The 26,871-nt window shown below is 32.5% G+C and overlaps 2 protein-coding genes and 1 pseudogene across 5 annotated transcripts; all 3 read left to right on the forward strand.

Moving 5' to 3' along the window:
• The first annotated feature begins 1,963 nt into the window (after positions 1 to 1,963).
• LOC148763985 (putative 3-hydroxyisobutyryl-CoA hydrolase 3) lies at positions 1,964 to 7,691 on the forward strand. 4 transcript variants are annotated; one of them, XM_088803377.1, is made up of 14 exons: positions 1,964 to 2,035; positions 2,407 to 2,487; positions 2,675 to 2,743; positions 4,641 to 4,704; positions 4,972 to 5,051; positions 5,138 to 5,221; positions 5,320 to 5,404; positions 5,551 to 5,636; positions 5,731 to 5,852; positions 5,944 to 6,004; positions 6,096 to 6,194; positions 6,324 to 6,425; positions 6,500 to 6,541; positions 7,175 to 7,691. In XM_088803377.1, the coding sequence occupies exons 1-14, from the start codon at positions 1,997 to 1,999 to the stop codon at positions 7,310 to 7,312; spliced, it is 1,152 nt and encodes a 383-aa protein (XP_088659503.1). In that variant the 5' UTR covers positions 1,964 to 1,996; the 3' UTR covers positions 7,313 to 7,691. The 4 variants fall into 4 exon arrangements, with proteins under 4 accessions (XP_088659503.1, XP_088659504.1, XP_088659506.1 ...); XM_088803378.1 differs by having other exon boundaries at positions 7,196 to 7,691; XM_088803380.1 differs by lacking the exon at positions 2,675 to 2,743 and having other exon boundaries at positions 1,975 to 2,035.
• A 448-nt stretch (positions 7,692 to 8,139) lies between these two features.
• Positions 8,140 to 11,801, forward strand: LOC148763986 (uncharacterized). The gene is made up of 2 exons (XM_088803384.1): positions 8,140 to 9,063; positions 11,643 to 11,801. Exons 1-2 carry the CDS (start codon positions 8,140 to 8,142, stop codon positions 11,646 to 11,648), a joined length of 930 nt encoding a protein of 309 aa, XP_088659510.1. The 3' UTR covers positions 11,649 to 11,801.
• Positions 11,802 to 20,775: 8,974 nt separating this feature from the next.
• Positions 20,776 to 26,514, forward strand: LOC148763987 (dihydroorotate dehydrogenase (quinone), mitochondrial-like; annotated as a pseudogene).
• Positions 26,515 to 26,871: the final 357 nt, after the last annotated feature.

Genomic DNA, 26,871 nt, shown 5'->3' on the forward strand with positions numbered 1-26,871 from the left:
AATTTTTTAAATTAATAAAGAGTAAAATTATTTTTTTAATATTACTATTTCATCAAATTGACAAAACACTAATGTTTAACTAACAGTTAGACTTATGTGTCTAGCAGAAAATTTTTTTGAAACGGATAATTTATTTTAAAAATTAATAAATTCATGTAAAATTATGATAATAATTTAAAAAAATTTAAATATTTAATTTTTTTTTTAAAAACAAACAAATAAAATGTAAATGGTGAAGTGATTGCTTTGATTTTAAGATTCGTTTCTCATCCATGTACATCGCATTCAATCATTCACACCAGCGTTAATTCTCTCTGTTTATTCTTTTACCTCTCTTTTCTCTTTTGTCTTGCCTGATAATTCTTCTCAACCCACATCCGCCACGATTTTTTGTTAGATGTTTCTTTAGGCTCGTGTGGTATGTAGAGCAGATTGTGGCTTTGTACAGATGCCTCTCCTTTTGGATTTTTTGTTTACCTCACCTGTAGCTGGTCTCGGTGTAGGTTCAGTGGAGATTTGTGGTAATTTTTGTTAAGCACTTCTCCCTTTACTCTTTATGATATATATATATATATATGACTTTTCAAAAAAAAAACAAATAAAACAAATGTGGATACTGTTTGGTTAAAAAAGAAACAAAAAAATAAAATGTGTATGCTGAGTTTTCTCTTTCTTATCCGAAATGGGTTAATTTGGTTTAGTTTTTTTCCTTCTATCTTTTAAAATCTTATAATTACGTGGGTTGGGTTGGTTGGAGGGATCTTGTAACGACCCAAGTCCAACTACTGGTTTAGTAATTTTTTAAACTTAAACCACGTGGTCTTCAAAAATTTCAAGTTGCTAGTAGTCGTTGACTTGGATTGTTATATAAGTCTTAACAATTATATTCACATCAGATGTGGGATGTTGGGCATCACAATCCCAGCCACACATCACATTCACAGAACCAAGAAGTTTATATCGGACTGGCGTAGGCTCTGATACCGTTTGTAACAATCTAAGTCCAACCACTGGTCCAGTAACTTTTTGGGCCTAAACCACGTGGTCTTTAAAAGTTCAAGCTCAAGTTGCTAGTAGTGGTGGACTTGGATTGTTATATAGGTCTTAACAATCATATTCACATCAGATGTGAGATGTTGAGTATTACATATCTATTAAAATGATTAGACAAACTATTTAGTTAGAGTTTTTTTTTTATAAATATTTTAAAAAAATTTAAATAAATCTTTATATTTTTATTACGTTTTAATGAAGTCTTTGTATTTTTATTTTGAACTAAATAAGTCTTATAATTTTATTTTAAATCAAATAAGTCTTTGTATTTTTATTTTGAATTAAACAAACTCTAAGATTAATTATTAATTTAACGAAAATATCATTTATCAGTTTATATCGCGTGGCGCTTAAGTAATATACTAACGTATCATAATTGATGATTATATAATATGTCTATATATTATAATTGATTATAAGGTAATATGTTAATTTAGTATGATAATATGATAGTATGACATATTATTGAAGGTTATTTTTGAAATGAATTTATGAGATTGGTTATTTTTCACAATTATTTCACAAATAATTGTATCAAATAATAGTAGTAATACATTCAAATATTTGATTCAATAAATAATGTGTGTGCATATATATATATTGATTAAAAAAATTATATTCAAATTCCATTTCCAAATAAAAAAAAATATCCTTTTTAATATTTTCCTTAAATTGGACTTGACAACGAAGAGACAAAGGAAGCCATAGACTTGGTACTTCTAAATTCACGACAACAAAGTAGGCAACAACAAAATCGTGACTAGCACATCCCACTTGCAGAAATGACGTGGCAAATTAAAATATTATTACCAAATTAATCAACGATTAATATTTTGGGCTTGGGAATCTATTCTCAAGCTTTGAGTACTCTATATATATGGAATACCTGCTTGATCTGTTGTATACCCCTTTTAAGTTGGAAGTTAGAACACAAAAAATCATCATGGCCCTCGCGTTCACCTTGGAAAGAGAGCACAATCAGGTTACAATATGCTTGTTCTTTTTCCTTTCTCACATTTTCTTTCTATTTATCTATGATTTTTAATTAGCCTTTTAACATCATTTCTTTTCGGTGGTGCCATAAACCCTTTTAAAAATGGGCAATAAACTAATAACTGACGAGCTAAGTTTGTATCCTTAACATTAAATATCCTCCAATATGTTTTATTTCTTATGATTCTTCTAAATTAAATGGTTAATAAATTAAGTAAACTCAAACATTTAGTTTATTAATTAGTACATGATTTCTCTGTCTAAAGAGTTGAGAGTTTGAATCCCTCTTCTCCATGTATATATTTTCAAACTGGTTTAACGACTTCAAAATTCAACAAATTTCAGTATTGCTATCTGCAGGTACTATTCGAGGGAGATTCATCAGCCAAGAAAGTGATTTTGAACAGACCAAAGAAGCTAAATGTTCTCAGTTATGAAATGGTAAGTTCGACTTAATTACTTATTATATATAATATCCACTAAATTTTTATACTATTCATTTGATAAAAATATCAAAATGTTAAAAAATCTAAATCAGCATTAAACTTTTTGTTCTTTTTTACATGCAATTTCAAAGTAAAATGAAACTTATATATGCTTGGCATTATTGTTGAACTCTAATTTGCAGATCTGTCAAATGCTAACCAACTTCCAAGCATATGAGCAAGATTCTACAACAAATTTCGTGATTTTGAAGGTAGTTAATCGTCAGAATCCAAAAACATATGAAAAATGATCTTTTAATTTGTTTTAGACTAGTCAATGGGTTGCTTCACTTTCCAGGAATCCAAGCCATTCTTTCTTTTATATGGATAGATTAATATTTTTCTCTCTTAACCAAATATAAATGGTACTAAGATCAGTAGACTGTACAATCTTTATTATCTCAGAAGTTTGAGATAAACAGGCATGAAAATAAAGCAAGACACATCTTTATAAATTTACAATCAACTTTAGCAAGAGATAGTTTTTACTTTCCCTTACCACCAAGTATAAAACTTTTCGAATCTATCAATGTCAAACTTTGTTAAGAAATCTGCAAAATAATTTGTTTCTTTGAGAGTATGTAAAAAACAACCTTCCTTAGGATCTTCTTTAACCTATCTGTTTCACTAAAAATTCTTCATTTCTGTCAAGGTCTTAAGTTCAAATTGCACACCTAGGATGTAGCTACCATAAAATTCAAACTCTACCATAAGAGATTTCTTATCCAAACCAAAAGAAAAATATGAAAAGCAGTTTGATTGCCACCAATTCAACATAATTCTATTCTTGCTCTCTTAATGAGCCAAAAAAGATATTATTGAACCAAAAGAATCTCTCAAAACCTCTCCACCACCCACATCCGCATCAAATTGGAGCTCTTTAGGAGGAATCCAAGAAATACCTCTTTGAGATTCAACATTTTTACAAATAGTAAAAAAAGTCCATAGATTTGACCACCCCCAAACTCATCAATAGCTCTATTTCTTTCTATAGTTTTGATTCAAAACATAAATCTAATTTTAACAAGAAAACTATATCTTATCTATCCAACCATTTCCTATTAAACACTAGGTCATTTCTTGCTATTCATAAAAATCATAAAGTAGCTCCACACATGTTAAATCATTTCTTTTTCAAAATATTACCGATCATTATATCTTCACATAATTGGAGAAAAATTTTCAATAAACTTTACGATTATTCAATGTAATCCCCGTCACTTTAAATCAGAACCACATATAATTCACAAATAATAGTAAGAAATTAGAAAATGGCAACTATCATCATCGTGACCACAGTACATGCATCAACAATTAATATTTTCAAATTGAAAAACTTTGACCATCAAAAAGCTTTTAATAGGAATGCAATTAAAAATAGGAAAGTTTGTACTTTTTGGGTATAATATATTTTCAAATTGAGGAAAATCAAGGCCTTCTAAATCTAAAGCACGGGTTGTGTTCCCAGGACAGCTGTGGCTTTCTTCACTGAAAAAGGAACCTTTGTTATCCAAAACTCTCAAACTAGTTTATCGCTCTTCCTCGCTATCCAAATGGATTTGGTCGAGCATCCGCAGCAAATCCTCCAAAGAGTCTATTTCTCGCTCAAATAGCCTTCTTTTAAAGATCAAGTTCCATTAATGAACAGCATTGCTCGTTGCTTTGGCCAATCTCCTACTCCATGGTTAAAAGGAAAAACCTTCTATCAAAGGAAAATCCAACACCCACTTGTCCAACCAAAAACCACACCATGATACCATTACCTACTACCCATATCAACACTCATTCCTACCAGCCAACTTATCAACACCATCAATACTTGGTAAACTTACAATGTTTCTCTAAATATTCGACATTCTTTCCTTATGATTGATTAATAACGATCATTGTAAACAACTTTCACCATATTTTTCACTGAGAAATTTTCTCTATGAAGCCTTTTGGTCCACTTTATACCACTACCACTTCATTAATAAAGTAATATTCTACACATCATAGTCCATTTCACCTACGCTAATTAATTTCCTTTCATTCTTATATTAATAAAGCCATATTAATATTCATGGATACATTAATATTATTACTACTGACCAAAAGTTGTTCTTGCAGAGCAATGGAAGAGCATTTTGCGCCGGAGGCGATGTTGTGGCCGTACTTGGTGCTCTGATAATAGGTTAGTTTGTTCCTTATTCGTAATTTTTTTCTACTTTTGGTGCACTTTAATCATTTTCTATGTTAATATATTGAGCTAGTGGCTGCTTTGGCCTTTGGCTAATAAAACAACATATTGTTTATTAAACAGAATTAAATCTATAATTATAGATTTTTACTTCCTTATTTTTATTCTCTTTTTAACTTATTTATAATAAATATATTCATATTATCACTTATGTCTTGTTCATACATAATTTAAGATCCTAGATGATCAATGAATGATCAGGTCATTGGAGTTTCGGAGCAAATTTTTACCGAAAGCAATATGCTTTAGATTACTTACTCGCAACATATGAGAAGCCCTTGGTAAGTTGGATTTAGGACTACTCTTTTAATTATTACATAATCCCTCTAACTCTTCTAATTAATTCTTTTAATTCGGATTACTGAAGATTTCCCTTATCAACGGTGTTGTTATGGGAGGTGGTGCTGGCTTATCTATGCATGCAAAGTTTAGAATTGTTACGGAGAATGCTGTAAGTTTTCTTCTTTTTGTTTTATATGTATGTATATTGAACTAGTTTGAGAAAGAAATAAATTAACATTAATTTATGTAAATCCCAACTTTGAACAGGTGTTTGCCATGCCGGAAGCGTCAATAGGCCTTTTCCCCGATGTTGGAGCGTCCTATTTTCTTTCTAGACTTCCAGGCTATTTCGGTAATAGATTCTTTCCCGACCCGAACACATAACTGAATAAAGCTCTAAGAATGTAACAAATTAATTTGGAAAACTCTTCAGATGGGCATGAACCTAATACAGGAGAAATATTAAAATTTTTGTTCAATTGATGTCAAATATTGAAGGAGAATATTTGGGACTAACTGGAGCAAGGTTGGATGGAATGGAAATGCTTGCATGTGGACTTGCAACTCATTTCGTTTTGTCCAAGGTAAATTTTATTGAACGGATTTACATTTTCTTTTCGCAATGGTATGCATAAAATTTTCATAAATAAAAAACATGATATGTTTTACATGTGTTAGGACCTAGTTTTGCTCGAAAATGAGCTTGATAAAGTGGGAACGTCAGACACAACAGAGATTGCCAGACAAATTGAGAGATTCTCATGTGCAGCACCTATTAAACGAGAGAGTGCTTATGCAAGGTTATATGATAATTGTTGATAATTCCTTCTTCTGTCGTAACCCTTCTATATTTGATTCTTATCCTACCTTTGAGTTGCGTTAATAAATCAGATTGGACACTATAAACAAATGTTTCTCGAAGAATACGGTTGAAGACATATTATTAGCGCTTGTAAGTGTATCTTAACACCTTATTTTTACAAATATATATATATATATATTAAACAATTATATTACAAAAATAAAATAATTTTTGTATGCAGGAGAAGGAAATGAAATATAAAGCAGAAAAGTGGATAATCAAGGCAATAAAGTCTATGGAAGCTGCTAGTCCCACTAGCCTTAAAATCTTTTTGAGATCAGTATGTTATTGTTCATATTCTAAATAGTGAAAAATCACTTAATTTGCTGTTATTGTTCATATTTTATTCAAATAGTAATAATAAAGAGGTTTGAAATTGATAATATATTTTTTTTAAATCTTTGATCAGATCAGGAAAGGGCGAGAACAAACACTTGAACAATGTCTTAGTTTTGAGTATATAGTCGTATGTAACATTCTACGAGGATCTATTAGCAAAGATTTTTGGGAGGTAAGGACGAAGGATTGATGATGCCTTGGTTAATTTCAAGATTAAATTTATTACTAAATTGATGATGCTTGCAGGGTGGAAGAGCGAAGCTAATTGAAAAAGACAATAAACCCAAGGTACTCTTGCCATTATGTGAAGATCTATTTGCAATGATTTTTTAACACTTAATTGAATACAATTGCAACTATACATTCAATTCATTTCTGAAATCCTACTTTCGTTGGAACATATAAAATATTCCAAGACAAGACAATAGAGGGAAAACGGGTATCAGTACATGGAACTTTAGATGTTAATAACAGAGTTGTGCAAGCCCTCTCTTTCTTGAAGAAATGTCTGAAATAAAGTATACTTGACACAAACCAAAGAATGATTTCCTGCTGCTTTTCTGATACTAGGTGTTTCAGTTTCAAGTAATAAACAATCAACATATATTCTAAGATTTTTTTTTGTTTTTGAAATAAAAAATCATGATTGTCAAAGTTTCACCTCAAGCATCTTCCTACAGAATAGCAAATTGATTAGTACAAATTTGTTAGATTTTTCTGAAGCAAAGTTTGCAAGATATTACAGGACAAACAGTGTCGTATTTCATAAGTAAGACTTAATGGGTTGGGTTAGATTCTAAGCACAATGATGTTCATCACCTTTCAGTAATAAAATGCTGCTATTCAAAAAAGAAAAAGATTCTAAGCACAATGCTTACTCCATTCATTTGATTTTTGTTTCTTTTTGAATATATATGACAGTGGGCGCCTTCAAATTTGCAGTCAGTTAGCGAAGAAACAGTAAATCGCTATTTTACTGAGGTTGATGATCCTCACTGGGAAATTCTACGTCTTCCTGATCGACCCAACTTGGTTGATGCTCTGAAATCCAAGATGTGAGCAATTTGGCGGACAGACCACAAACAAAGATTTGGAGTATTGCAACATCTTTTAGTTTAATTCCACAACTTTGTACCTGTACAAGTAGATTTTAGTAGGAAACATCTGCAACATATGTAGTGCCTCGTATGGAAGACCAAAGTGAACAAGCAAGGAATAAAAGTCAGCTCCAGCCTTTGCCCAGCAGGTACTGGGTAGTGAGCTCCTTTTGACTGTGTACTCGTAGGTTGCTCCTGTCTGATCTTGCCATGTCAAGAAAAGGGACCCCACCCTTGTGGAAACCTTCCAAACCTTTCTATTTTTAAAATAAATTTTATGGTGAAACTGTGCTAGAACAGAGAATCTGTTCTTAATTCTAAGCCATTTGTTTGCTTCAGAATCTGAAGTTGATCTGGTAAGGTAAGTCTTCTCTCTTTTGGTCATCCATTTCCTTTTTGCGATCGAATATGAATTGATCGTTATGCCCACCATACAAGTTTATTCCTTTGTTATCATTTCCATTTTCCGTGTAATATATTGCTTTTTGCATTTCTTTATAATTCCTCTGTTAGATTTCTCATAAAAGACCAGAAAAGTAAAGCGAAGCTATAATCTGGAATTCTGGATATCATTTTCTTGTTCCAGTTTTCTCAATCTCGACGTATATTTTGTTGTCCTTTAGTATCTGATATATAGAAAGAAAACAAGGATTATTTTCGTGCTGAAATCTTGATTCGACCTTTTTTCGTCACCTGGATGGAACCTCACGAAGCATGATTCTTTAGAAAGCTTATATTAATGCTAAAATATTCTGAACAGAATGTATGCCTTTTTGATGGCAGGAGAAAATGTCCTTTCTTCTTGAATTCTTGAAATGCGCTCTGTGTTGTGAAGACGAGCACGTTGATGGTAGTTGTGAGGATGAGTGCAGTGATGTTAGTGACAATGAAACCTCCTTCAGCAATATTTATAGTACAACTAGGATTTATAACACATTTTCTAGCTGGCTCTCCACTCCTAGTTCTTCCATAGACGAATCATCTTCAGTAACCAGAACTCGCAATTACCCACAGCATTACTTAAATTCATCTCTCAGTTCATCGCTCTTGAACCCAACCAGAAAAGAGTCAACATGGCAGTCCAGGCCAAGTGATGTACCTGTTGAATACAGGGTAGTTCTAGGTTCAGAGACAAATAATCCTAGTTCAATTGGATCATTGTATCTGAAGTCTGTGGACAGAATTTATCAAGTGCCTCAGAATCCTAGGAGTTCTGGTACATACAACATTCATTCATCTCCAACTCCCACGAAACCACCTCAGTCTTCAACTAAGCTGATTCTCGCTCCTTGTAGTCCATCGCCATCATCCCTTAAACCCCCAACATCTTCTCCTAAACCCCCCGCATCTTCAAAACCATCTCCATCATCTCCAACGCCTTCTAAACCGTCTATGTGGTCTCCCAAACCCTCTTCAACATCTTCTAAACCAAGTTCATCCTCCTCCACGCCATCTTCATCTTCTTCTAACCCCCTTCCGTCCCTTAAGCCAACTGTATCCCCTGTACCTTCTTATTTTATCGACCAGCAAGGGAAAGGAAAGTATACTTGGGCTGATCCAAAGGATACATTACCTATTTACAAGATTCCCAAGGACATTGAGGACTTAATCAAGAGAGATATTCTGCCTGAAGTTCTGGTGAAAGCCTTGTCTCCTTCAACTTACCAGGATTATTTTGCAGCTCTTCTCTATGCCGAGGACTACTACATTGAGGTAAAGAAAACAATTGCCTTTCATGAAAAGTTCAATAATCCAATTCTATCTAACTTTTCTATTTGTCTCTTTCTTTTAACCTAAGAGACTTCATCAAAATTTGTTTTGTGTAATTTATGTCATTGATTTATTCATGTTGAATGTTTTGGTGTGGGATTTAGCTGGGCTGAATGTACTTATAAGACTATTGTCCTTAATTAAGCTATGATCTATGATAAACAAGTACTCAACATAACAAGTAATGATTGAAAGCTTGCAATGGGCTTCTTGTAGCTTGAGTTGTAACCAGTCTTTTGACTAATTTAGAATTGCCAGCCTTAAACTCCAATCTTTTTGTATCAGAGCAACTAGTGAGGACTGAAAAGTAGTATTACCATGGGACGCCAGAGTTGTGAAGTGTGAAAGAAAAAAAAAAAAATTACAAAGCAGTAAAACCATCTCCACATACTATCCAAGTTGAATGCATTAGAGTTTAGTATGAGGGCTCATAGGCATATTGTTTGATTGGGCTAAATATTCAGAAAATTTCTTTTAGGTGCTCTACTTAATGTAAAACAATTCTTCCAAAAGGGTAATGACCACGCAAAAAAAAAAAAATTTAGAAAAAAGGAGAATGGTTTTGGCAATGACTGTCATCTCTAAAACTATAATCCAAGCTAAGATTGAGGAATTTAGGAGAAATTTTAATATTAAAGGATATTTATTTATTTCAAAATGATAAAAAAATAAATTTGAAATAAACATGTAAAATAAGTTTAACATAAATAAATAAATGAGTAAAAAAAATTCTCCGATAAAGAAATTTCAAGAATGTTATCAAGGATAATTTTCTTAAAAATTTTTGGGTGAGAAATTTTTCTTGAATTCTACCATAAGTATGAGAGTATTCAAGAGACATTTCAATATCAAGAGATTTTTATTTATTTGAAGAAACATATAAATATAAATATAAATTAAATAAATAAGATAAGTCAAGGACTGAATAAAAATTCTCTGAGTATGAAATTTCGATAAGGTTAAAAGTAATAACTTCGAGAAAATTTCTAGGTGAGAAATTCTTTTGAATTCTACTATAAGTATTGGAGTATTCAAAAGACATTTCAATATCAAAGGATTTTTCTTTGTTGTAAAAATGATAAAATAAAATAATAAAATATAAAATTAATTAAAAAAAATAAAACTAGATATAGAATTTAAAATTGATTTATTAAGGCTAAAAGGATAACATATAATTAATTAGGTACCATGTTAAGTGGACATTGTGAAGGTACTAACACCTTCTTCACACGTAGCTATACTTCCGAACCTAGCTTGTTTCATAGACAAGAACCTATCCTTTTAAATGAACTTAAGTCAAGCTTGGGATTTCATTAAAAAGTATAGATTCATCTAAGTAACCAATCACACCTAAACAAAAAAAAATTGGTGGTGACTCTTCTTTCAAGTCAAACGGTTGAGTTTATAAACTTACACATTATGACAGCTTGGTGACTCCACTGGGGAATTTGTGAGTTAAGCTTATAATTAATTATGTGATATCCTAAAGCCTTAACTAATTCGATATTCTATTTTATTTTCCTTAGTTTTGATTTTGGTCACTTTGTTTGTGCATATACTTGTTGTTTTGAGATTTGTATGTCCCTTTGCACACACTAAACTTTTTCATGCAAGCAGGAGTCCTATACCCAGGCTCTATCCTATTAAGAGGAAGTAGAGTACTACTCTCGTGAGGTGATAACCTCTGTGTGGGAATGCAAAACACTTCCACTCAAATTGAATCTTTTTCATTGGTAGCTTGTAATAAGTGAAGATTTAGGCGCTTTACTAGTCTAAAGGGGATGTCAGTAAGGAACAATTTAAGAACCTTTAGCTTTGTGTGAAACCTTTCCCAACATATAGTAAGCTATAAGAAGCCAAATCTAAGTAGAGCCTTACCAACCCATTGCATAGAAGAGCAAACAAAGTTTGGTATACATGATAAATACCTTGAAATGCATTCATTCACCATTATTCATAAACAGATGCATATTCATTTTGTGTTTGTAAATAGATCAATAATTGTAAAAAATGCAATCATCATTTTATGGCGTAAGCACATTCTAATCCATGTTTATGGCAATAAGAAGGTTAAAGAACAGTTCAACCACTGAAAACCTCGAGGGAGCCTATTCATTATTTGTATCAAACCAAGTCTTAGAATAAGATCATGGTGTCGTAATGTGCGGGTCCGAGAACCCGACCATTAGACGTGGGATAATTTAAGGAGTCGCCACCAATCCTTTTTTACGTAGGTGTGATTGGCCACTTAATAAATTTGTTCTATTCAACGAAATTCTAAATTAATTTTAGTTCGTCGAAAGAACGATAACTGATCTACATATTTTATTTAAAGTTAGGTTCGAGAGTATGGTTATGCACAAGGAAGGATTAGCACCCTATGACGCCCGTTCCACGAACGGTACCATTTAATCATATATTATCCTAACCCATTAATTTTATTTTTATGTTTCTTTAATTTTATTTATTTAATTAATCTTTTATTCTATTAACAAGTTAAAATGTTTTATTTGGTTTTACAGGTTTGACGTACACGTGATGCAATCATGAAATGCATGACAAAAAATCTGAGTAATGCCAAACGAAACCTTTATTGAGGATATTTTTCGAATCTGCCCATCACATTGGTGTGATTCAAAAATATTCCATCACTTAGGGAATTATTAGAGAAACTCGCTTTTTCAAGTTTAATGAGTAAATCCCATTATCGAGGTAGTCATTTGCAAGTAAAAATGATATTTTTTGTGAATGCAAACCTATTACGAGCGGAAGCCTTTTTATTAAAGATATTCTCCGAGCCCTCCCATCATTCTAGTGGGACTCAGAGGTATTTTTCACTTATGAAATTTTTTGAAGAAACTCACCTTCGCAAGTTCTCTCGAAAAGTCCCATCATTAGGGTAGTTGGTTGCAAGCAAAAATGATATTTTTTTGTGAATGCAAACTTATTAGAGCGGAAGCCTTTTTATTAAAGAAATTCTTCGAGCCTTTCTATCGTACTGGTGGGACTTGGAGGTATCTTTTCACCTAGAAAATTTTTCAAAGAAACTCACCTTCGCAAGCTCTCTCGGACAGTCCCATCATCGGGGCTTATACTCGTATACAAAATATATCTATATGCCATGACATTTAACAATGTAACAATGGTACGTGATGCACTCATAATTTTAATGTTTGTTCTTTATTTTATTATTTCTCCGTGTGAGCATATATACCATGAATAAATATTTTATATTTACTTATTGTTCCATTGTTTATTTCGTTATGTATTTTGTTATGTAAGTACTTATTTAGTTTACTATATGAATTTTCCAAAATCATGTTTTTTAGACCAAGTATTATTATTATTTTTTATTTCATAATTATTGTTTATTTATATGTATTTTATCTATTCTTTTTTGTATTATTATTATGATTACCAAATTTATTGTTACCATTAATTCCTTATTTCTTTTGTTTGTATATTTTGATTATTTGGTAATTAAGTAAATATAGACTTTTTATTTATTTAAAATTAAGAATATCGGAATCCCGAATTAAGACCCTTCTATTGTACTGGTGGAGTCTTAATCAAAATCCCTAACCTAAAAAAATTCACTCAAAATTGTGACTTCTCGCGTTTCGAATGAACATCTCATCATCGACAACTCATATGGTTAGATATTCTCTCAATTAGTAATATTATGTATATTTTTATATTTAATAATTTCGTATTGAATCCCATTCTTTTATTTAGTTATTTTTTATATGTACACCTATATATATTTAAATATTCCATTTCTACTACCTACCTAACCTATTTTCATTCATGATTAAATATATTTTATTTTATCTTATGTTTTCTTTCATTTGTAAAAGTATATTTCTTTATAATTAGGCATTTTACCATTTTTTCTATTTAAATCTCTCTTCACTAAACATTTATTTATTATTTATTTTTTTAGTTTACGTTACTAATCCTATAACCGTGAATATACTTTTTATGTAAACATTTATTTTCTACTTATACATATATGGATAAATTCTACTTATCTAATCCTAATTTTCTTTAACTAAAAAACTCATTTATATAATTTTTTATGACTAACCATATTACCTCTTTTATTTTTAAAAAATATTATTTATATATTATTATTTGTATGGTTTTCTGTTTATTATAATTTCTTAAATATATTTTCTCTTATTTATTATTTTATAAATATATTTATAACCTTGTAAAACTATATTAAATACTAATAAAATTAATAATAACAATAACATGCATGCCCAAATAGCCAAAGATCTAAAACTTACCCAAAATTGTAAGCCCAATGAAGCCCAAAGGAACTCAATCCACAAGAGCCCATAAGCTTTTCTTCTCTTCCTCTTCCTTTCTTTTTTTTTTTTGGCCGGCTTTCCTACTCTCTTTTTTTTTTCTTTCATTTCCTTCTTTCTCTTTCTTTTTTTCTCCTTTTCCTTCTCTTCCTCTCCTTTTGGTCGGCATCTTCCCTTCTCTCTTTCCTTGGCTTTCCTTTCTTTCCCTCTTTTTTTTTCTTTTTTCTCTTCCTTTCTTTCTCTCTCTCTCTTTTTCTTTTCCTTTCTTCTCCCTCTTCTCGACTTTCCTTTCTCCCCCTCTTTCTTTTTCTTTTTTTTTCTATTCTTTCCATCTCTCTTTCTTCCTCATTAGCGTCTTTTCTACCTTTAGCCGGCTTTGTCACCAGCCTCCCCTTTTGATTCAGACCCAACCCATCAAAAATAAAATCTGCTCCACTCCTCTCTCATTACCCAAACCCATTGGCTTTTTCCCTTTTTTTTAATGCCTTTTTTTGTTGTGATTTTTTTTATTGTGACTAGGATAGTTGGCTGATAGAATTTAGGATTTTTTTTTTGATTTGCAGGTTTTTGTTGTTTGAAGAAAATGAGAATTTTTTGTTGTTGTTGGATTTGGTTTTTTTTTTTTGTTTCAAAATCCTCCCCTCTTGTTTGTTTGAGAACCCCTTTTTAAGAGCTAGATTGTCTAAATTCTTGGACAATCCAAATGTGAAATCATGGTCTTCTGACCATGATTTCACAAGGTCTGGCACTAGGAGGGTTGGTAGCCGGAGATGACCCATTCTCCCCAAATCTAACTACCTCTCAGGGGCATTAAATACCTTGCAATGATTGACTGGAGAGAGAAGCTGAGCATACGCTCAATCCTTTCCCTTCTCTGTTCTTTTTTATTATTATTATTATTATATTATATTTTTATTTATTTTTATTTTTGGTTGATTTTTTTGGAAATAGGTGTCTACACATGGCAAATGAAAAGTTGAGTCAAATAAAAATGGTTGAGAAAACTCAAGAAGTGATAATGGAAAAGATGGTAAGATTGATGGAAAATATGACCACTATAAAGGGAAAAGGTAAACTAAAGAACCTTTTGCTTTAAGTGATGACAAAAGGGAGCCTTAGATGCATGTTCCTCAGGGCTACCAATTGAGGCATACCAATTCCAACCACTTATGGATCAAACATCAACCTAAGGACACATTGTGCCAGCTTTAAGTGTCAATGCTTGTAACCTAATCCCTATGTCTTATTTGGACAATCCTAAAGATCAGAAAAAGTGAAAAGGAGTTTTAGGGACACAAAAAAAGTATGACCATTTGGAGGAACATCTTAGAGCTATTGAAGGTTTGGATAGTTATACTATCATTAATGCTGCAGAGTTATGTCTAGTGCTTGGTGTGGTGATCCCACCTAAATTTAAGATCCTAGATTTTGAAAAGTATGATGGGACAAATGTCTAATGGTTCACATCATTATGTATTGTCGGTGAATGACTACTTATACAAAAAAAATGATTAACTCTTGGTTCATTACTTCTAAAATAATTTTACAGGGTCTGTAGTTGGATGGTATGTCAAATTGGACAGAAATAGAATCCAATCTTGGAAGGATCTCGCTAGAGCTTTTATATCTCAATATAGGCACGTCATAGTCATAGCCACAGATAGATTTTCTTTGCAGAGCATGAAAAACAAAATCACAGAAAGTTTTAAAGAGTATGCTCAAGGAAGGAGAAATATGGCTGTGCAAGTCCAACCACCTTTCAATAACAAGAAGACAACGATCTTGTTTATCAATATTTTGCATACTCCATACTATGAAAGGCTAATTGGCAATGCCACCAAAATTTCACCGACACGGTGATTTCATGAGAAATTATGAAAGTGCTATCAAGTAAAGCCATTCATTCTGAACTTTTTGTACACATGTTGGGTAATGAACAATTGAAGAATGGTTAGGAGATTGCATTGGTAAATCTAGGACCCCCTAGCTTGAAGTAGAATAATTAGAGGGTCATGGAGTTATTTGTCACTCTTGAGTCTCTTGCAAAGTAATTGACTTAAATCCTTAATGCTTATGCTTAAGAGTTTAGGGAAAGTTTTTCTGAACAATGGGCTTTAATTCCATATCATTTAAATAAAAATGACACATATGATGCATTCTCATAATTGTTCTTCCATTGTCATTTCTTTATTTACATATCTCTTCAATTTAAGTTGTCATATCCCTACATCCCTTTAATTTTACCTATCTCCAAGTTTCCAAGTATTGAATATGAGGCTAGTATTTATAAAAATTCTGGATTTGATTTTGAAAAAAATACATGTGTTGATGAGCATGATAACAAAAAGAATATTGATAATTGTCTCTTGTCTCATGATTTGCTAAGGTTGGTCGTGCAAAAAGAAAACAGATAGAACCTTATAATGAATTGAAAAATGTAAGGAAGGAAAAAAGAGAAAGAGAGAGAGAAAAGAACAAAAAAAAAATGATGGAAAAAAGAAAAAAATCATCCTTTGTTTCATATTTATCTCCTCTAGAGTTTGCTTTTCGATGGAAGTAATCATGTTTGAGATGAGAAATGACCATCTTTCATTTTTTCTTCATAAATGAGAAATTATCAATTTTTTACCCTTTTAAGCTTATTGAATTTTTTTTTATAATATACCTTATCTAAAGATTACCTTCTATATTATGAGGCAATTACAAAAGAAAACCTTCAAAAGGCATGAATCTAATCTTACTTCAAGGACAAAGAAAGAATGCCTTTTATTAAAAGGGTAAAAGTGGAGTAATTTGAGTTCTACAAAAACAAAAAATCTTGAACTCAACCCATCAAAATAGGAAAATGTGACATAAAAAAAAAGAAAGAAATAAGATGGATTGATGAAAGCAAACTAAGATTGCACTGAAATGGACCTTGATGAAAGCAAATTGCACTCCAACCAAGCTATGGCGCCAACACAAAGCTATAATCCAAACAAGCAACCAAACTATGGTGTCAATTGATTATTATTTTCTTATTATGATTTAAACGGTATCATTTAATACCTTCACTATATAAACCCAAAATAAAACACTAACTCCATTGTTACACAAGCTTTTCTCTCTCTAATGCACAACACCTTTTCTCCCTTCTTTCCCCTTCATCAAATGGAAACCCTTGAATTTTTCCAAAACTAATCTCTTTCTCTCACCACTAAAAGCAAAGTTTTCTGCTTACTGAAAGCTTTTCTTTCTCTTATTTTCCCTTTCCCAGATTTTTGGCTAGTATTTATGGCCATTTTTGTTTTAATCTTAACTTGGATTGGGATTTTCTTTTTCAAAAATTGAATTTGAAAATTGGTAGATTAGGATTGCTTTCATTCAAACTTTTTTTTCTTTTCTTTTATCTTTATTATTATCTTTTTTTAATTTTTTTAATATTTTACTTATCTTTATTTTTGTTAGTGAGACACCTTGGACAAAATAGGGTGTCTACAAAGACTATCTAACCATCTTTTACTAATCTTTTTTTCATCTTCCATCTTCTAGTATCCAACCATTTCTTTTTTTGAAGGGCTCAAGAAATTGTTGAGAAGGTGCAATGCTGACTAGAATTTAAGGGTAATGAGAACGATGGAGATCAACGAGAATTAGAGGAGAAAAAGACTCCCAAACTAGTGTTTTGTCTACAATCTTTCCATGGTTTTTCATGGTTAGATGATGCTAAAGGAAAGGTTGTTGGTATATTTTGTGTTTGGTGTCAATGATCCAACGATGTATGTATTTATAGGGCTTCAAAGGGATTGTAAGGGACGTATATGGTGTTTGTGAAAGAATATTTGTCACTAGATATATATCTCATCAGGTTTGATATGGGGCAACTTGTAAGGTACATGGAGTGTTTGTTAGGTGTTACAAATAACTGTAAAAGAGCAAAAGAGGGTTACGGTTTGATATCTAACCCTTGATTATTAATAAAATGAATTGGTTTATCAAAAAATAAAAAGTATATAATCAATAAAAAAACTCTCAAAATTTTCATTTTGTAGTCCTTTGACCCTTGTAAATAGTCTAATATCCAAGGAAGACCCATTATAAACAATACTTTTTACTTTTTGATGCTAACAATACTATATCAACTAAAATAACAAAGAATAAGGAACAATTTATCTAATAAGGGTAAATTATTATAGAGAAAATTGTGAGAAATAACCTTCTTTACAAGCCTAATTTAAAAATAGTCCTCATAATAATTTCAACTATTTTTACCCAATTTTTGGCATGACTTGATAACAATGCCCTTTAAACAATTTCAAACAAAGTAAATGGTCCCGTTTATCCTTATCTCAGCATCTAGAAAAAAAATTCTAAAATTATTATTTATCTAGCCATCTAGTTCTCTCTTGGCATCCCAAATTCTGTCACTTACAAAATGCTATTTATCTTGCCATCTGGCTCTCAATTCGCCGTCCCAAAGAGCAGAGATGACATCAAGGTCTGTGTTTTGGGTTGTTGGGTTTATTGGTTTATATTCACAGAATAAAGTCCTAAAGTCGAGGGGTTAAAATTGATTAAACATGTATGTAAATTAGAGATCTATGTGACCTTGGCAACTTAAACCTGGCTACTGAAAGTAGGCAAATCAATTAGTTATTAAGCATTACGTTATTGGTTTTTAAGCGTTGAGTCATTAGTTTCTAGGCATAGGAGAAATAAAGGTTTTTAGGCATTGCGTTACTGGTTTATAGGCATTACGAGATTGGTATTTAAGCATTATGTCACTAGTTTGTCAGCATTGCAAGACTGGTATTTAGGCATTACGTGATTTAGGCATTTCGAGACAATCTTTTAGGCATTACGAGACTAAGTAGTAGGTATTGCGTGATTGGTTTTTAGGCATTGTGTGACTGAGTTGTAGGGATTGTGGGATTGATTTTTAGGCATTATGTGACTGGGTTGTAGGGATTGATTTTTAATGTGTGGGGAATTGATTTTATGGGTCCATTCATTACATCCTTCAATAATGAATACATTTTGATTGCTGTTGATTATGTCTCTAAATGGGTTGAAGCTGTTGCATTGCCAAGGAACGACTCTAAAGTAGTGATAAACTTCTTGCAAAGGAATATCTTCACACATTTTTGGTACATTTAGAGCCATAATTAGTGATGAAGGATCTCACTTCTGCAACAAAAATTTTGAGGCATTCTTGGCCAAACATGGAGTGAAACACAAAATAGTTACTACTTATCATTCTCAAACAAGTGGCCAAGCTAAAGTTTCAAATCGAGAGATTAAAAGAATTTAGGAGAAGATTGTATGTCCTTCCAAAAAAGATTGGTCCAAAAAGTTGGATAATACTTTATGGGCTTATAGAACAACATGTAAAACTCCAATTAGGATGTCTCCTTATAGATTGGTGTTTGGAAAAGCTTGTCATTTTCCCGTCGAGGTTGAACACAAGGCATATTGGGTAATTAAGAAACTTAATTTTAATCTTCAAGTAGCCAGAGAAAAATGTCTTTTGCAACTCAATGAGATGGATGAATTTCGTCAAGAAGCAATGAGAGTGCAAGAATCTACAAAGAAAAGACAAAATGATGGCATGACAAAAAAATCATAAGGAGAAGTATTGAGCCTGGCCAACATGTTCTCCTATACAATTCTTGTTTAAGATTATATCTTGGAAAGTTGAAATCTTGTTGATCTGGACCTTTCACTGTGATGAAAGTATATCCCCATGAAGCAGTGGAGGTAATTGATGATAAATCAACCTTCAAGGTGAATGGGCAACGATTAAAGCATTATTAGGTGGCGATTTCGATTGTCAAAGGTCCTCAATCACGCTTATCGATGCAATTTAAATCAGAGAAAGTCAAACCAAAGATAATAAATCAAGTGATTCTTGGGAGGCAACTCAAGCATTCTAACTTACATTTTTATTTTCTTTTAATTATTTATTTACTTATTATTAAATTATTAACACTTTATTTTTATTTTGCAGGTACATATATAGAAAAAAATCAAAAAATAAAAAATTTTAAGGAAAAGGGGTAGGCCGCGACTTCCCCAAGAGGAGGCTACGGCCCAACAAGACCCAACAACGTAGGCCGCGATGCCCCTAAAAGGTTGGTCGCGACCCCGTTAAAAAAAAAAAAAACCCATTAAGGCCTCGTTGCTCCGAAAACAAGGCCTCTGCCTCGTGGCTTTTTATAACATGAACCATGGCTCCCACAAAGGGTAGGCCATGACCCCCACTATTATGGGCTGCCATTGAAGGGTAACCCACTACCCAGAAACCACCTCCCATTTATTAACCCCCTCTCTATTGGGGGCTACCAACAATGGACAACCCACAACACATACATGCCCCTTATATGAACCCCTCCCCCTTTACTTCAGCGCCCCTACCCTTCTTCCCTTAGTGCAATTTTCTACACTTTTCACATTTCTTTCCCACCAATTCTTCTCCGTCTCTCCTCTACTCATCCCCCTACCCTTATTTCCCTTTCATCTTTCTTTCTCCATACCTATTACCCACATCAATCTCTTCCTTCCACACTTATTTTGGAACAAATTTGCTCTAACTTTTAAGTAAGTTTCCATATTTTTTCTCATATTTATATATTTATATCTATTTTTTTTATTTTTAAGAAATATTGTTGACTTATTTTCCATTATTTATTTTGTTGGAAATTTGTGATGAGTATTGATGATTCTTGAGACAATGTGCTTAGTTATTTTATGTGTATGGTAGATTGTTTAGATTTGTGCTTCACATTTATAGGGTATGTTGAAATTGGGAATATGGGTGAGTTTCTTGATTTTCAATTATTTTTTCCTATGCGTAGTAGTTTAGAAATATTATAATTGTTGGATTTTTACTTGATACTACAAGCATTATTTTATTATGATGAGAAGACATATGGGTTAATATCGTTGGTGGTCTATTGTGTTTTGTTGGTATTTTTCTTTTCTTTTGGTTGAGAATTAATTATAGGAAATTTATGAATGGCACCCGAACGATTAAGACAAAATTCTAATGGTTTGTTTGATTATACTAGATTTGTGTCAGCTAATGCTATGGCTAGACACCAATTCTTTTGCTAACAAAATTACAATACTTGAACGAGAATTGAATCAAGGGTTGATTACACACATTGACCTTCAACCAATGATTGAGAGCCACTACTAGCAAAAATTTTGTGCCTTGCTAGCAGTTGCAAGCATCCCTCTAGTAAGAGAATTTTACGCTAACGTTGTTGAAGCTATTAGTGATTTTCTTTCTATGCGAGGTAATTAGTTCCATTCTAGAGCCATGTCATCAATAAATTTTATGAAGCTTCTAATATTGACAACGATGGCTATGGGCAATTTTTGTCTGAGCATGAAGATTGGGATGATATCATTCATATACTTTGTGAGGTGGGTGCTCAATGGTAATTTTTTAATAATGAACCTGTTTCATTCAAAAGGAATGTGATGAAACCAACTTCTAAAATATGGTTGTATTTTGTGGCTTCCAAATTACTTGCTACCACACGTACCAGTAACGTCACAAAAGATTGAGCCATTCTTATTCATTCCATCATGATTGGATGCACAATTGATATTGGTTGCGTAATTTACAAAGCCATGACTCACACTGCACAATCAAAGTATGAAGGCTTGTGGTTCCTTTCTTTGATTACAGCTTTGTGCAAACAAGCTGGTGTAACTTGGGATGCTAGTGGGAAGTTGTTGCACCCTAAACATCTAATTGATCTCAATCTTATCCTTAGACAACCTCAAACTTCTACTAAGGGTAGTTTTTCTTTTACACACCATCCACGCCCCCTTTCGACCAAGACACCAACAATTGTCAATGACTTAAAAAATTGAAAACCTAGAGCACTTAGTTTCATCATGGGTTACTTTCATCTTGGGATGTTTCAGAGAGTTTGGCTTGGTGGCTTAAATGTAGAGAGTTAAGAGGTCTTCATGTTAACTTTTTCTTGAAGTACATATGTTTCACCCTCCTACCTTGTTCTTATGTACCTTTTCACATACGCCTTTTTCTTTTATACATGTTCACATACTCTTTTTTCTCTAAACTTGTTCTCATATAGCTTTTTTCATCTACCTTTTCTCTATTACCTTCTACTTGAGAACAAGGCTTATCGCATCAAATTACTTCAACGGTCACTCATATTATATGCCATAAAATCACCACTTTAATGTCCATATAATGTGTTACATTAACAGTTATTCCCATTAAATTTCTTCATAATAATGACATTCATTAGGCGTATTAAAGCCTATTATTGAGTAACCACCTTTTTTGGCACTATATATAGAGCCTCACAATTCATTTATGGGGGTTTCTCTTTTGGCTCAAAGCTAACACATTCTTCTTTAGAGCTTCTCTTTTTAATTATCTTCTACTTCATAATTCTCTTTCACCTGCCACAATACTTAGAACTACAGGAACTACTCCGATTTTTCTCTTTACCTCATCTGGCACATCTTTTTACTAGTTTGCAATGCTTCTTCTTCTTATTAGAAGAACCCCTTTTACATTTTGGTGACTCTACTAGGGATGAGTGATTGCATTAGGAAAAAGCTTACTAGAAAAAAGAAACTATCTTACAGGAAAAGATGAACAGTTCCACCATCACTTGTTGAATGTAGAGGCTTGCGTAGAATATTCCACAAGAAGATGTAAGCAGGAGAATTATTGATTAAGAATAATAGGGTCCACAACAATTCGCTTCTCACTCATGTATGATATTTCTATGATTTTGACTTTTCATTTCTTTATAAATTGCAATTTGACATTAAAAAAAATCAAATTCAGCTGCTAGCATTATCGCTTATATTTTGACTATAATTATATTATATTATTGGTCGCAAGCTTTATCGCTCATTCTTTAATCATAGATCATCACTCTTACTTCAGTCACAAGCTTTACTTCTCATTCTTTGACCATAATTTATCGTTCATATTCCAACCACTAGCTTTATCGCTTATAATTTTTCTGTAATGATGTTACACTATTGGCCACAAGCTTTATCGCTCAATTTTTGGTCTTAGCTTATTACTCACAAATTGGCCACAACTTTCACTTTTATTTATTTAAAAGGGTGAATTAATCTCCTTCACTTCAGGTTAGAGTTAATCTCCTTAATGTAAAGTTGGGAGTTCCCCTTTGACCGCATACAATGTGAAATGTGAATAAGTACGCAACAAGCGTTTAACATTATTATTATTGCAAAAAGAAAAAGAAATACGATATACCAATAGCAAAGCACTAGCTCAAATGAGCTTTCAAAAGACTAGTTAATTACATATTCCATAAAAAAGAGCTATTATTGATAAAGATATCTAATTGTTCTCGTACTTCAGCTTCACGCTTTCTCAGTGAAGCTATCTTTGTTACAATGTCTTCTAACTCTTTTTCTAAAGAATATTTGTTGAGAAAAGCATGGCTTTAGATCTACAATTATTGAGGCATTCAAGTTTGGTGAGTATTTATTAACAGAGCATGAGAAATCATTAAAGCTTTACCCAACACCTTCATCATTAAACAAGTGACATCCACGTTTTTAAAAAAAGAGGTACTCCAAAATTCTCCCTTTATACTGAAAATATGTTCCAAGTATTCCACGTACTTTGATTAAATTTGAAAACTATGGAAGTCAATTTTCCTACCACTCTATTCAATACATGCTATTTAAGCACCCAAAACACTATTGCCATCTTTGTGTGCTGGCACTAGGGAGAAAATTACGGTGTTAACTACAATTTCGACATCAGATTCTCTGACTATGTTGCAATGCACGATGGATGCAATTGCAAGACCAATATCTTTGCATAAGGATTGGCCTAATTCACCTTGAATGTTAGCAATGATAACTTTAGCTCTGTGCTTGCAAAAGAGTCTTGTGATGCACTCCCCAATACCGCTAGCACCTCCTGTGATCAATGCCACCTGGCCTTCTAGCCTTAGAACAATTCTCAATAAAAAAAAGACCATGTAATTGTCGATAATCAGTAACTAGCATTATTAATAGAACTAAGTTACAATTTTATGTGTCTGGCTGCATGCGTACAATTTCTTAGAGATAAAATATTGATTGACAATTGTTGCAGAAATACTTAAAAATATTTCATTAATGGTTAAAATTAATTAGTTATAAAATATTTTTAAACCTTAGGATCTCTTGTATCATTTTCTGTTATTATTATCTAATTTATTGTTTATTGATGATATTTGTGTTTTTGAGAATTAGTTAAGAAATTATAAACTACCTCAGTAAGCGTACGATTATTATAAATCTATTAAATAATATTATGAGAAAATTATGAAAGATAACTTTTCTTACAAATTCAATTCAAAAATATCTTTTATTATAATTTTAATTATTTTTAATCAATTTTTAACATAATTTAATAACAATATTTTTTAAAATAATTTTAGATAAATTAAAAAAAATTAATTTTTTTTTATCCTACCATCTATATAAAAGTTTTAAAAATAAATCTCTATTTGTCTCACCGTTCATTTCTTTCTCAGTATCTTAAAAGAGCAGAGGTGATATCATGATAGTGTCTTAGGGTCTTGGATGCAGAGGTTGCCCATACACTAGCTGTTTCAGCTGCCGCTCGTGGTTCGGTTCCTAGGGAGAAGAGGCCTGATCCACCGATTTTGGGATTAGAAGTTTGAGGAAGGAAGTTCTCAAACCCTATAGGTCTTTCTGCTGGCTTTGATAAAAATGCAGAAGCTGTTGAAGGCTTACTTGGTATGGGTTTTGGCTTTGTGGAAGTTGGTTCGGTAACCCCTGTTCCACAGGAGGGTAACCCAATGCCACGCATCTTTAGATTGCGACAAGAAGGGTGAGAATGCCTAATCTCCCTTTCTACAATTTTTTTAATTATGATCTTGCTTGTTTGGTGGCATTGGATTGGAGCAGGCAATAATTTAATGTGGTTTTTCTGAGAGATTTGATTGCTTGAACTCATGTTGTTTGGAGTTTAAGATTTTCTATTTTATCTAACTCGATTTATTCGTCAGTGCTATCATCAATCGGTGTGGGTTCAACAGTGAAGGAATTGTTGCTGTTGCAAGGCGATTGGGTGCCCAGCATGGTAAGAGGAAGTTGGAGACTTCAAGCTCTTCATCACCCTCCAGTGATGAAGCCAACCATGGGGGCAAAGCTGGTCCTGGAATTCTAGGGTTCAATCTTGGAAAGAATAAGACAAGTGATGCTGCTGCTGCTGATTATGTTCAAGGAGTTCACACATTATCCCAGTATGCCGATTACTTGGTAGTTCTATATTCTTTATTTTGGTTAATTCATTCCTCTCCATGTTTTTTATGAGTACAAAATCTTCACACAAGATAAATGATAGAATTGGTAACTTGTATTATCTAAAAATGTTGCTTAGCATGACTTGCTCCCTTGAAATTTCCTATGCTTACCTCTTTAAGGAGGGAGGTGGATACATATTTTTCAAAATATTAATATGTTTTCTGATATAACCTCGCGGGGGGGAGGGGGTTTGTAATATTACTACAAGAAGTTTTCCTTGAGTTTTTCTTTGTTTAAAACAGCCGTACAATTCAATTGTTTAAATGCCATAATATTGACCTCCTTTTGCACTACTTTCTAAGGTTATTAATGTTTCGTCACCAAACACTCCTAGATTGCGTATGCTTCAGGGAAGGAAACAGTTGAAGGATCTTGTTAAGAAGGTATAGATCTCTGGCTCTGAACTTAATCTTCCTTTTCTGATATATTACAGCAGAAGTTTGATCTTCTCAACTTTGCTTTGCATTTTCGTCAAAGGTTCAAGCTGCTCGTGATGAAATGCAATGGGGAGAGGAGGGTCCTCCTCCATTGCTTGTTAAAATTGCTCCAGACTTGTCTAAAGAAGACTAGAGGATATAGCAGCCGTATGTCCTATTTGCATTTAGATACTACTTCATCGCTTGCCTATATAATGTTCTTATTCTTCTTTTTCTTTGATCTTAGGTTGCTCTTGCCCTCCGCTTGGATGGATTGGTAATTTTCTTCCCCTTTAAAATTTTCTATATTTCTTGTCCATGTCTTGTGCGATTAGACTTTTCTCACTTGATGGTGCATTTCAGTCATATCTCTAACTCATATGCTTTTATAGTTTGTATTCATATATGACCTTTTTGTTTTTTCACTAACATTTTGGACAAATGGAACAAGTTTTACTCTAGTCCTTACATTAATCTGTAAAGAAAGTTGCATTTTCTTAAAGAATAATATTCCCAATGAATTATTTCTTCTAAATGCAATGAAAGAGCATTGCTCAGTAGTAGTCTAAATGTTAATAATGGTGTGATTTAAGAAGCTGTGATGTCATAGTTTCTTTTTTGTTTACTTCATTTTTTCTATATAAGGTTCAGAGTGAATAGTATCAGTGTGCATTAATTTTTTGTTTCTCTTCCTTTTAGTGTTCTTCCCTGACATGCTACTTTCTCTGTTTTCTAGATTATATCAAACACAACCATTTCAAGACCAGATCCCATAAATAAAAATCCAGTCTCTGCAGAATCTGGTGGCTTAAGCTTGAAGCCTCTCTTTAATTTGTCAACCAATGTCTTAATTTGCCTAGAGAAGGATGGTTTCAAGTCTATCCATGATGCTGTTGGTGCTGATTGCAGATAGTATTAATACAATCGATCAAATTATGTTGCATGTTATTTATCTCTAGAGAGAAGTCCAACATCCCTTTATAGAGTTAGTTAACCATTTAGACTGCTAACATATAGAGTTCTGAATTAATTACCAACATTAACCTTAAAAATGAAATACTGCGTCTAGCATTTTCTACCATGTATGGCAACTCAATTGGGAGTTGTGCTGACGTGACTTGTGAGATGATTTGTGGAACCATACATGCATAGCATCAGCAAAAGATGCAGAGCGGATGCTTTACAATTAGAGCAACGTAATACAAATATAAGGTGATTCACGCTGCTGTCTGCATCTAGACTGTATGCATCAACTGACTAATCAATAAGATAGGAAATGCATGTATCAGTACAACACTTAGAATATGAAAATTACTGTATAATTTTTCTCATTGTCTCTTGTAAACCTATTGTTACATATGATTTTTGGTATGATGAATCTTTAATTTGATGCTACACGAGTAAAGAAGATGAAGAAAATTTCAAAGATAAGACGACTTTATGATTGTGTTTAACTTATCAACAAGAAGAATAAAGCAAAATAAGGTTTGGGTTCTCCTTAGTCTTAGCCTTAGTACATAAGAAAGGAAAAACTCGGGTTTTAATTTTAACAATCCAGGCCAGGCCATGGTTGTATCCAGAGTTTTTATATTTTCATCATTTTAATTTAACTTTGTTCAATTAAACCCATTTCTATTTTTGTTGTATTAACAAATTGTTAAGATAAACAAGCTTTACATCATCAATTA

The sequence above is a fragment of the Theobroma cacao genome, chromosome 2 (genome assembly GCF_053813885.1).
Source record: "Theobroma cacao isolate CCN51 chromosome 2, ASM5381388v1, whole genome shotgun sequence".
NCBI classification, from domain to species: domain Eukaryota; kingdom Viridiplantae; phylum Streptophyta; class Magnoliopsida; order Malvales; family Malvaceae; genus Theobroma; species Theobroma cacao.

Excerpts from the sequence above, each read along its gene's own strand:
- LOC148763985 (XM_088803377.1), top strand. The coding sequence starts at position 1,997 with ATGGCCCTCGCGTTCACCTTGGAAAGAGAGCACAATCAG. Across the intron at positions 2,744-4,640 it reads CAAATTTCGTGATTTTGAAG|AGCAATGGAAGAGCATTTTG; the intron begins GTAGTTAATCGT and ends TTGTTCTTGCAG. Across the intron at positions 5,853-5,943 it reads CGAGAGAGTGCTTATGCAAG|ATTGGACACTATAAACAAAT; the intron begins GTTATATGATAA and ends TTAATAAATCAG.
- LOC148763986 (XM_088803384.1), top strand. The coding sequence starts at position 8,140 with ATGTCCTTTCTTCTTGAATTCTTGAAATGCGCTCTGTGTTGTGAAGAC.